We start from the raw sequence: 12,686 nt of genomic DNA, 5'->3' as shown, positions 1-12,686 counted from the left end.
TTTGATATAGCCAGAAATGCAGTGTGTGCAAGTACATGATGATGCACAAATGTGGCTTTAATTTCTACTTTTAACTGTTGTTTCTACTGCAGATCTATGGTAGATCGTTATCTCCTACTCTTAGAGCAGCATAAGAGCTGCTCTCATTTAAACTGCCTGTAGCAGTCACAGAAAGCAGAAAATAGACAAGGATCAGTGTGATTTCCACCCCACCCCCAACCATGCCCCTCTTTCTGTAGCCTCACCTGGTATGCTGGCATTGAGGAGGGTGTTAGGCTTATGAACACATGTATCAGCCTTCTGCCGTGGCAGAGCTCATCTTTGCAGCAAGGCAGACCTATGACCAAATTATATGAATGGTAAAGTACAGAATGGCCATGCTGTACCCTTATGGTCCTGCACAGGTCTGGGACTTGCGAGTGTCAAGTGCAAACAAATATTACACATGCCTTTGTTTTGAGATCTCCATGTGTATTCTCCAAGAACATACATTTTCTCTTGCTGCTTTAATAACCTGAGCTGTCTTGTGTAAACGAAAGCTCATGCTCAAATAAATTGGTTAGTCTCTAAGGTGCCACAAGTACTCCTTTTCTTTTTGCGAACACTCACTCTGTCTCTCGAAAAATCTTGACTGACAGCAAGATTTCCTGGCCCGTGATCAGTATTTTTAAGAGAGAAGATTTTGTACTGCTTTACTGCTTTGTACTTCCATGTGGGGAAAAACTATAGAACTATTCGCCCATACTTTGCCAAAGCACTCTAGAGCCCTGTGTCTGCTAGAACATTTTGACATTGTGAGCAATAGTACATGTGTAACACACCACATGGCTGATAAGTACTTGCAACAGGCACCCTAAAAGTGATAGAGAGGCAGAAGATTGGTGCACAAGAAAATAATGCTGTTTCAAATTTAGGAAGGTACTATGACAGAAGGAATAAGAAGTGTGGGGGACCTTGAAAACAAGGACAAGATCTTAAGCTTGATGCAAAAGGAGAGAAGATTCTAATGAAGCAACTTGAAGGTGTCCATAGTGGTGGCACATTCAGCATTGAAAAGAAAGCCATTTGTCTTCTAGTAGTTTTTATTTATTAATTCTCATATTACAGAAGTGGTCTGGTCATAACATGATCCCGGTTGTGCTTGGAGCTATACACAGAGGTACACAATTCCTGCTCCAAAGAACTTCTGTTCTATGGAGACAAATTAAAAAGAATGGGAAAGGAGGGGAAATTATTATATATATATAAAATATGGTACATTTTTTAGGTTTGAAATTACATTACTTCTGCTTTGGTTCTTCTCTGTTCTAATCTGGGCAAGATGATATTTTTACCATCTAGAGTTAATAGATCAGTTGTTAAACTGATAGTTTAAAAAGCAAAAATACATTTGAGGAAAATGTTTGTCAGCCCATAATAAGATCAATTATATTGTATTTAGGACAAAGTTAATAGGGATTTGGGTTCTTATATGTCCTGTCTTATATGTACTCTGAAGTTTGGGAACTTTCCTTTCTTTTTCAATGCTGTGGAAATGTACTGTCATGCCACGTGCTTAAAAGCAGTGAAGTTTAAAGATCATTGTTGTGGCATTGTTCCATGTTGGAGGAGAGTCACTTTAAAGGTCAAGTTGGCCTTCTGCCTCAACCATGCGATTCTTCAGCAAGATGTTGAGAGATGGAACTCAAATGAGCAGCAATAATGGTGATCTTGGCCTTCTCAAAACAGCTGGAACTTTCTGCAGGGTGCTTGAACATAATTGCTCTCCTTCAAGTAGAGTGTACCCACAAAGAGAGGCTGCTTTTTAGTATTACTTATTTGGGCACTGCCTAAAATAACAGACAGTCTGAATAGGAGACCTTGTTCTGTCTGTTGGAAAGCTAGGAAGTATATCGATGTAAAATTGCCACGACAGCTGAAACTGCATGTTCTCAGCAGCAGAACTGAGTTAACGGCATATGTGGCTCTTCCCCATAAAGACACTGAAATCTGCCTCCACTGTGATGCAACATGGAAGCTGGCTCTCTGTGTTTCTAAGTGTGCAAATTAGTCTTATCAGTAGTTTTCATAGGAATTTGTTTGGTATGTGATTTTCCTGTTTCTCCCTCTTCTGTATTTGCATACTAAAAATGCAGTAAGTAGTGTTACCTTTTATTTAAGTTTAAAAAAATCTTGTTTTGCTGTTGGAAACTCCAGTTTCATAATTGTATATAGGGTTGGAAATTTGAGCGATCCAAAAACACTTGGTCAATTTGCTGGTCAAACATTGCTCAAATATGTCAAAAGTGGTTAATATTTTAAAGCACTAATTTATTAGAATAGTAACAGTAGTAACAAAAAGGAGTAAGACTTTATGGTGTCCAGTAGACTTAGCTTTAGATATTTATACCTAATTACAAAAAACAAGTTACTTAACTGAGTTATTTTAACTCCCAGAAATGTGAAACACAATGAAATGAAGTTCTAAAAAAAGAAAGAATAATTACTTTTTTTAGCAATGTTAAGTTGGCATTTTAATGTGAATATTATTCAAGACTGAACAGTTACAAAAGAAAAATGAAATAAAACAAACACACATAGCAACTATAAAAGTCATTTTAAAATGCACTTATGCTAGGTAGGCAGCTGGCCAGCTCTTCAAGCATTTTGCTTTTCATTATTTTTATTGACTTCATTTGTACCTTTGTCATCATTTTAATGTGCTTTGTAAACTGCAGTGTGCATTGATGGCCTTGTATACAAATAAAGATATACATACAAACTTAGAATGTTTGTTCTAGAGAATTCCAGCCAATCAAGGTGCTCATTTTTCAATTAGTTCACCTTTTTCCCAACCTGTGACAGTATGTAGTAAAGTAAGTGGTCAAGGCATTTAAGTAGGCTTGCTAACAACACTTGGCACCATGATGCAATCAAAAATGTAGGTCTCCACCTACATCAAGGCATTTTTGGGGGAATATTTGACCATGGCCAAATTGGTGGTCAATTGACTTTATTTGGTTTCAGAGTAACAGCCATGTTAGTCTGTATTCGCAAAAAGAAAAGGAGTACTTGTGGCACCTTAGAGACTAACCAATTTATTTGAGCACTTTATTTGGTTGGTCAATTGACTACCTTGCCAAGCCTAATTGTATGTAACTTTGCTGCCAAAGAAAAACTTTTGTAATAATAGCAGCCAAGCAGACTTTGGCTTCACAATGTTGAAATCATCTAGGTGGGAAAGTGCACATCTTCCCTAAAAAGCCATGTTTTTTCCCGTCAGTGCTTTTAAATAGACCATAATGTCTTGTGGTGAGTGAAGCTGAATTTTGAGTCTACAAATGAGAGAAATAGGATTAATTTTAGCAAAGTAGCATTAGCTAATCAGTAAACCTGCAATAAAAGTACCTTCTTTTCCCTTACCCCTTCATGCTCTCTACCCCCCAAAAAACCAATTAAGAATTAAAATAGCTATTTGACTCAAGTCTATTTAACTCTCCGTCCTAAATGAATAGCATGGTTAGTACCTACACAGCTTTACACATTCAAAGGTTGGACTTGAAAAATTTGTAGACACACTAGCAAGAAGATGATATAAAAGATGGGGAAGAGCCAATAGCCATGTACAGATCCAGCAGCTCCAGTGCATCAGCTGCTGCTCATGGAAAAGATTCAGAAAAAGGCAACAAAAATGATTAGGGATATGGAGCAGCTTCCATAAGAGGAGAGATTAATAAGACTGGAACTTTTCAGCTTGAAAAAGAGATGACTATGGGGGGAAATGATAGAGGTCTATAAAATCATGACCGGTGTTTAGAAAGTAAATAAGGAAATTATTTACTCCTCATAACACAAGAACTAGAGGTCAGCAAATGAAATTCATAGGCAGCAGGTTTAAAACAACCAAAGGAAGTAGTTCTTCACACAATGCATAGTCAGCCTGTGGAACTCTTTGTCAGAGGATGTTGTGAAGGCCAAGACCATAACAGGGTTCAAAAAAGAACTAGATAGATTCATGGAGGATAGGTCCCTCAATGGCTATTAGTCAGGATGGGCAAGGGTGGTGTCTCTAGCCTCTGTTTGCCAGAAGCTGGGAATGGGCAACGGGATGGATCACTTGATTCCCTGTTCTGTTCATTCCAGCTGAAGCACCTGGCGTTGGCCACTATTGGAAGAGAGGGTACTGGGCTAGATGGACCTTTGGTCTGACCTCGTATGGCTGTTCTTTTGTTTTTCAAAGCAGTAGGAGAGTGGAACTAACATGGGTTCTAATCCGTTTCATTGCCCACAGAATTCTGTATAGCGATCCTGGCCACCTCTTGTCAATTTAACTGCTGCTGCTGCTTGACAATTTTAGGAGTGGCAAAGAAGGTAGAGCAGTTAACATTCCAAATGTGATGCAGTATTGTTCTCCTGAATCTGTAGGCAATCTAAGGATTAAGGACCTCATTTTAGAAAGCTTGAATTCTGTAGAAATTAATGGATTAGGTACCTTCTCCCACTCTGGGAAACTGCCTACTTACCAGTAGTAAGTAGGCTAGTGGATATTTAAAGCCCCATTCAAAGTACTATACAAACATTAACCTACTTGCAGCACCCCAGAGAAAATTAAGGCAGAGGGTGAATGTCTTGCCCAAGGCAAGGGAACAAACTTTCAATTGTGTGTGGTGGTCTAGACAACACTGCCTCTGCAAGATGACCAGAAGAAAACTTTCAAACTTACTTGTAATCTTGCCTCACCTGCCAATCTAGGAAGTATTACTGGGATGAGAACGCAAGCCAGTGGAAGCATTTTCAGACATTAAAGTGGCAGTGGAGTGTCTTGTGAGTGGGCTTTCTAAACTTCCCTAATATAAAAGTTTTTTTTATTGGACTATAGAATTTTGAAGTAGTTAATTCTAATAAAGCCCCCCACTAAATCTCTCTTGGGGCAAGTGAACATGTTCCTTACCTGCAGGTGAGTCCTTAGTAGCTGCTGCTGTTTCCTTTTTATTGTTAGGTTTATCTTGTGCCTTTCAAAGTTCTCTTAGTTTTTTTGTATGTAATGTGAGCCATCTTGATTACAGTACTACTGCTGAAGAAAAGCAAATTACTATTGTCAGGGATATCTAACTCATAATCTCAAGAACACTCTAGACTATCCTGGACTTGCTGCACCCTTAACTTATATTCACTTTCTCTTCTGCCTACTCCTGCAGTCTTGTCCTTCTGCCACTTGTGGTTCTCTGTAACTCCTCTTCATTCCAGCCACATAATCACTTCAGTCTACACTACAAACTTCAGTGCCTTTTGAGAACTTCTTGCAGTGTGTTGTGGGATAGAAATGACTCACCCATGGATCTCTGGAGCTCGTATCAGGTTCCCAGCATGCAGCTTTCTCCATCCCATGATGCCATCCATAGCCCATAATTTTCCATGTCTTTTTTTTTTTTTTTTTAACTCCCACAAACCTGTGGAGCACTTTTCCCTGTCCCTCTTCTTGACAAAAGCATGGAGCCCTCAGAGCTCCACGCTATTCTTGTGAATGTTACAAATACAGGATGCGTGATTCTCCTTATTTGTTGACCCATAGGAAGTACCGGAACAACAGGGGAACATGACAATTTCTTTGAGGACAGTTTGCTGAGAGGCATAGAGACAAACAATTCAGGGTTGTTGCCGACATTCACAGAGCAGCTGCAGATGGTCGAGCGCCGCTTCTTGGAGCAAAAAATGACCACTGACTGGTGGAATCACATCGTAATGTGGGTTTGAGATGTTGAGCAATGGCTGCAGAACTTCTGGGTTTGAAAGGCCTCATTCCTGGATCTGTTGTGCTGAGCTCATCCCAACCCTCTAGTGCAGCAGCACCACAATGAGAGCTGTGTTGACAGTGGGGAGGTGGGTGGCTATCACGTTGTGCAAGCTTGCGATGCCGGATTGCTACTGTCAGTGTGAAATCATTTTGGAAGTGGAAAATCCATAGTGGGGGCCATTGTTGTGCAAGTGTGTATGTCCATTAATCACCTCTTGCTATGCAGGACTTTGATTCTGGACAATGTTCAGGACATAGCACATGTGTTTGCAATAATGGGGTTCCCAAACTGCAATGGGGCAATAGACGGTTTGCACATCCCTTTTTGGCTCTAGCCCACCTTACCATTGAGTACATCAGCAGAAAGGGCTTCTCTTCTGTGGGTATGAAAACATTGGTGAATCCATGGGGACACTTCCCCAATATCGGTGTGGGCTGGTCAGGGAAGGTACGTGCCACCTGCATCTTAAGAATACAGGACTTTTCGGAAAGCTGCAAGCTGGGACATTTTTTTCCTGACTGGTGAATATTGAAATGCAAATGGTGATTCCGGAGGACTGAGCTTACCTCTTGTTCCCCTGGCTTATGAAGCGGTACACTGGCCACCTTGACAGCACCAAGAAAAGATTAAACTACTGGCTCTGCAAGTGCAGAATGACAGTTGAATGTGCTTTTGGTAGATGGAAGGGATGCTGGCGGTGTTTACTCACTAGATTGAATTTCAGTGAGAGATATATGGTTATAGCTGCCTGTGGTGTCCTGTATAATATCTGTGAGGCAAAGGGGGAAAACTGCCACCAGAGAGGAGGTATAGGTCAACCATATCTCTGCACCATTTGGGAAGGTGGTATTACTGTGTTGCTGTAACAGGGTGCTTAAGTTGGCTGTTGACAAATTTGAGTGTAGACATGTAGACACATGCACAGGTTGACCCAAGGTGACTTATGTTGACCTAACTTTGTAGTCTACTCTAGACCATCTCTTCAAACTCTTTTCTCAATGGAAAGAGATAAATAATGGGGTCCCCCAAGACCCTCTACTGGGACCTGTGCTGTTTAACATATTCATAGATGATCTGGAAAAGGGGGTGAAGAGCGAGGTGGCAAAGTTTGCAGATGATACAAAATTACTCAAGATAATTAAGTACAGAGCTGACTACAAAGAGTCACAAAGGGGTCTCTCAGGACTGGGTGACTGGGCAACAAAATTGCAGATGAAATTCAGCGTTAAGTTTGAAGTAATGAACACTGGAAAAAATAATCCCAATTATATATACAAAATGTGTTCTAAATTAGTTGTTACCACTCAAGAAAGAGCTCTTAGAGTCCTCATGAATAGTTCTCTGAAAACAACTGCTCAGTGTGCAGTGGCAAGCAAAAAAGCTAATAATGTTCGGAATCATTAGGCCTGGGATATATATATAAAACAGAAAATATCCTAATGCCACTATTTAAATCCATGGTAAACACACACCTTGAATATTGCATACAGTTCTGGTTGTCACATCACAAAAAAGATATATTAGAGTTGGAAAAGGTACAGACAGAGGCAACGAAAATGATGAGGAGGTTAGAACAGCTTCCATGCAAGAAGTTGTTAAAAAGACTTGGGACTGTTCAGCTAGAAAAGTGATGACTAAGAGGGGATAAGATGGCGATCTATAAAATCATGAATGGTATGGAGAAAGTGAATAGGGAAGTGTTATTTACTACTCATAACACAAGAACCAGGGGTCACCCAATGAAATTAATAGGCAGCAGGTTTAAAACAAACATAAGGAAGTACTTCCTCGCACAACCACAGTCAGCCTGTGGAACTCCTTGTCAGGGGATGTTAAGGCGAAAAACATAACAGGTTCAAAAAAGAATTAGATAAGTTCATGGTGAATAGGTCCATCTGTGGCGATTAGCCAAGATGGTCAGGGAGACAGCCCCATGCTCCAGGTGTCCCTAAACCTCCAACTGCCAGAAGCTGGGACTGGACATCAGGGGATGGATTGCTTGAAATTTCCCTGTTCTGTTCATTCCCTCTGAAGCATCTGGCACTGTCAGAGACTAGATACTGGGCTAGATGAGCCACGAACTTGACCCAATATGGCCACTCTTACTTTTTTTATTACCTTGATAAACTTCCTTTAGCCTGCAGTTTACTTAAACCTTACTGTTCGTCTTTGTTACTATCTTACCATTTCTTACTGCATAGTCTGTAGGAGTACTTGCATCTTCACTGCTCTTCGATTTCAGCTTTCCTTTCTATTCATATGTTCCCGTTCTTGTTCAAAGGATTAAATTCCATTCTAACTGCACGAATGGAGTGCTTTTAAAACTGCTTAGAAAGTGAGAATAGAATACATCATAAGGCTGCACAGCTGCATTGGTAGTGAACATTGTGTTGCATAAAGTATGTAAGGATGAATTGAAATTTATGTAAGAATTTTCTGGCTCCAACTCTGTTAAACTATGCTGCTATTTTAACATTTGTCTGCGGAAGCTGGTTATGTCTGAAAGAAGATGGGGCAAATTTGACATGTAAAAGTTCAATTTCAGAGCTAATTTGCAGCAGAAGGTAAAGATGAAATAGTATTGGAATCATACCAACCCTTTAGAACTAACACTGACTTGTGAATTAAAGTAAACTAAAAAGAATAAGCCTTAATTATGTCCTTTGGTAGAAAGGTGTGTGTATATATATAGATAGATAGAATGGTACTGCACATGGTTTTTGGTGGTGGTGGTTTCAATTTCAGGGATGTAGAGGAAGGATCTCTGCTCCTGGATGTTGCATATTGAAAATAGGCCTATTAAAACACACACCATAATAAAACCGTTTCCCACTTGTGATGTAGAGTGACAGTATATATTATCTTGATTTAGACTAACTGATCCCTTTAGAAATTTTATGCAGTCAACAAATTAGGGATAAAATTCCCATATCTCTTTAAGATCACTTCTAAAAAGAATATAAATGAAGGAATAGAAATGTCTACTGAATGCATTTTGGGAGAGTTAATTACAAACTGTGTGGTTCAGGGATTTAGTGCAAGACGAGGAAGAACAGTTGATGGAAGAAAGGAAAAAGAGAAAAGAAGACAAGAAAAAGAAGGAAGCTGCTCAAAAAAAGGTATGTGGATCATTTAAGTTTTTTGTTTTTGTTTTTTTTAAAAAGGATTTGGCTTTGTTTTTTTTCTCAGACTAATTTTGCTTTTTGTAGTACAGCTGTTAAAGATAAGCCTATTTTTTTTTAAATCTAATCATAGCACTTCCAAAGCACAAGGCAATCATCAAGTAACTGTTTTACTGAACATTTTTACTGAATTTGCAGGCATAGTTTCTTCAAAGCTAAATTTCTTGTTTAGATATCCATTTAGCTCACAGATCTTCAGTTGATAGGGACATTTCTGGATGCAAGCCCATGAATACACAATGTGAAGACTGACATAGTATAAAATGTTTTTTAAGATAGTTGTTTTTAGCTGTTAGCCTTATTTTAATGCATCTGATTAGCCTTCTGTGATGAGTGTGACTCTTCATCACATATGCTTTATCAAAGATGGATAAAATTAAAACACTGGCAGCAGGGAGTGGGGTTTAAGACTAATTATGGTAAAGTGCTTTGAAGATATAAGAGCATTGAATAAATACTAAAAATTATTCCTGAGATATTTTAAAAGAAAAATACAAAATTACTTTTTGGGTAATGCTAAAACAGTATCCGTCAGTCATTGGTATTTAACATTGTAGATGCCCTGGTTGAAAGGAGCCTGTAAATCTGGTTAAGAACATATCTCCATTTCAGACTTCCGTTCCTTTAAGGAGACATCTAAAATAAGCCTAGTTCTCAATCTTTTTCTTGATCCTGCTGATTAATGTTAAATGATCAGTTCATACGCAGAAAAATGGCTAGTCAATTCTGCAACCCAGATCTCTTGTCAAAATAATGGGGTTTATCTCATTTACATAAACTAAGTACACACCTAGTTCTGTTATCTCCCCCCCCCCCCACCCCAATCCGGTCCTCTTTTCCTGGAACACTCCTTAGAAGAAATGGGGTATTTGCTTATAACTCAGAATGAGACCCTCTGTAATCTTCATAGCAGTGACAACAAACTGCAAAAGGACTTGCTTCAGTAGTGTACAACTCCATCACTAGTGCTCAATTACAAATGCATAAATCGTTTTCTGTTAGGGTTCAAAATTTTTCAGCAATGCCCTTAACTGGAAAGGAGATTGTCTTTGCTCAGGGGATTTTTGGCTTCACTTTTTTCTGAGATGGTGCTTCATAGACGTCCATGCTGAACACTGCATATTAATATAAGGGCAGGTCTATATTCCTGCTTAAGCCAATCTAATTTGGGTTGCTCAGGGGTGTGAAAAGACACCCCCTCCCACCCCCCGAGTGATGCAAGTACAGTGAGCTAAGCGCTGTCCACACCGGCGCTATGTTGGCTGGAGATGGCTCTCCCTCTGGCATAGCTTCCGTCTCTCGTGGAAGTGGAGTAATTATGCTGACAGGAGCGCACTCTCCCGTCAGCACAGAACGTCTTCACCAGCAGCACAACTACATCGGTACAGCTGTGCTGATGTAACGCTTCTAGTGTAGACCTGCCTGTTACCATTGCTGGAATCCTTGCCCCAAAATGTGCCTGGTTGGGGATTTTTTAGTCTCCAGCAGAAAGCTTGACTCATTCCATGACAAACTATGCACCAGAAAGAATTTTTTTTAAGTGTTTTAAAGAAATGCTGAACATACACAGCCTTGTAACTGAACTTTACTGAAATTCTGTCTAAACTAGTTCCTTTCTCCATGTGGACATGCTGACTATCCTTAAGAAGCCAAAAGATTTCCCCTGCTTTCACTGTAGAAGCAACAGAATGCTAAGTGTTTAGGCTTGATTCTTCAGAAATGTAAGTAGTTTCTCTGTAGGGAGAGCAGTAGAATGTAACTAGCTTGCTTGCGGCCCTGGAGAAGCTCTGGCTCTCTAGACTAGGAAAAAGCAGTTTTTAAAAACGAGTTAAGCAAACGCATTTCAATTAAGTGGTGTCTAACAACGTGCCAGCACATCCTGTACAGACAGGGCTTGACACCTTTAAAAATGTTGGCTGGTTATGATCTGCTTTAGGCTCCCTAGCTAGCATTTAAAAAAAAAAAAAAAAAGTAAAACCTTGTCTGTCCTAGGTGCCGACATGTTTTTAAACATGACTTAATTAAAATGTGTGAGCTAACTTAAAAAAAAGTTTTGGCTTTTTAACTCCCCTAAATAGGGCTGATTTAGAGTCAGTTGGTAGCCTTTGCACCCGATCATTGTGGACAGTTGAGTCCAATGCACTACCTATAGAGATGCAAAAATTTGCCTCCTTTGTTTTCCTATTACTGAGCCACTGCTGGAATTGTCAGTTAAAGATCAACTTGAAGCTCATTCAGCAGAGCTGTGGCAGTGATAAAATCCAGCCTCAGGCCTATATGATCTAAGATTTGTAAATCATCCAGCTGGAAATGGTAGTATTTTTACAGAACAGTACTGTCCGAATACTCTATTGCCCAGTCAGTCTGTTTTTGCCGGAGTATAATAAATGGTAACGTCTGTATGAAGTCCTCAGGTCTTCAAGTGAGGTGTTTTGGGGTTGGAGGGCTAGGCTAAGTTGATATAACATTATGGAGTGGAAGACATGTAGAAAGATTTTAATATTGGGTAACAACAAGTTTCCTGACATGTATAATGGGCTGTTTGTTCAGTGTGGAGAAGTTCTTGTTATAGTATCCCTGTTAATTGTCTCAATTGTTAATGGGACAATTTTGTGATGTCTCCATTCAGGTAGAAGTTTTGGTGGGAATGGCAGGGTTTGGGGATGTATTCGAGGAAGTCTTTTTCCCTAATTTCAGTGACTGGGCCCTGGTGGCTGTGATGATTGTCCTAACTTAAGTGAGGTGGGAGAGAGCACTTTCCAACTTGGTAGTAGTAAAAATATTATATCATGGTAGTACCTAAAATCTCCAACCGGGCTTCAGATCCAATAAAACCAGGCTTCAGATCCCGCCGTGTTGAGAACTGTACAAACATGGGAAAAAGACAATCCATACACACAGAGGAGCTTGCAATCTAAAGATGCATACTGACAAAGGGTAGGGCAGGAGGTGGTAATACACAAGCAAATGAATGTGGTGGAGGGGAGAAAAGACACAGCTTTGTTTGATACATGAATTGTATGGGGGGGGTTGTTTTTGTTTAATGGATTCAGAGGAAAGGAGTAGGAAAAGACAGAAGAGGAAGAGTTATTACAGTGAGGATGTTACTTGGCTTCAGAAGGGGAAAGGGTCTGTTTCATGCTGCTGTGGAGCACCTTATATGGGAGCTCTACTGTTTTATTACACTTTATATCCATACAAGCATGCTGAGCTCTAGGCACAGAACAATAATTGCACATACAAAACTCAGCAGTTCAAAATTACTATAAAACTTCCTGAGCCATCAAAATAAATTTCTCCTCCAGATTTGACAGCGTACACTTCCTTGCTTTTATCAGTTGTTGGGGGAAAAAAATTAATATGAAGTACAGAATTTGCTAATACTGTGAACTGCTGATTTCTTTAACAGATGGGTGGCCATGATAGTAAAGGGCATTATTAACTTTTCAGTAAAATCAGCTCTCACTGTTTCTTACTGTGCTAATATTTAAACACAATAATGATCAAATCTGTCAAACTTGACCACTTCTCAAGGATTTCATTGCAGAGCACTGTGGTAAGGTCTCATATTACTAAGTCATAATTAATTTTAATGAATATTTTATACTGCAGAACATTTATTGTAACACACCATTTTATGAACACACATGAAAGGGATACTGTGAAGTTAAACCTCAATTCTGCTTTGAAAATATTTTGCTCTCTGTTACAGTAGTCATCTGTGTTACTT

The 12,686-nt window shown here is 39.5% G+C and overlaps 1 protein-coding gene across 11 annotated transcripts in view; it reads left to right on the top strand.

Moving 5' to 3' along the window:
* Window positions 1-12,686, top strand: part of TNRC6A (trinucleotide repeat containing adaptor 6A) — a 79,862-nt gene that overhangs the window by 21,059 nt on the left and 46,117 nt on the right. For 8 of the 11 annotated variants that reach the window (XM_073361632.2, XM_078854500.1, XM_078854503.1 and 5 more), the window contains exons 1-2: window positions 8,810-8,893; window positions 10,566-10,677. In XM_073361632.2, the coding sequence (XP_073217733.2) occupies window positions 10,676-10,677 (2 nt within the window). In that variant the 5' untranslated portion in view covers window positions 8,810-8,893; window positions 10,566-10,675. Of the gene's footprint in view, window positions 1-8,802; window positions 8,894-10,565; window positions 10,678-12,686 lie in introns of those variants that run through there. The other 3 variants (XM_078854505.1, XM_078854504.1, XM_078854501.1) reach the window with 1 other exon arrangement.

Source organism: Lepidochelys kempii, chromosome 10, assembly GCF_965140285.1.
Source record: "Lepidochelys kempii isolate rLepKem1 chromosome 10, rLepKem1.hap1, whole genome shotgun sequence".
Lineage (NCBI taxonomy): Eukaryota > Metazoa > Chordata > Testudines > Cheloniidae > Lepidochelys > Lepidochelys kempii.
The sequence above is the reverse complement of the archived record's forward strand: the minus strand, read 5'-3'. Positions and strand labels throughout refer to the sequence as shown.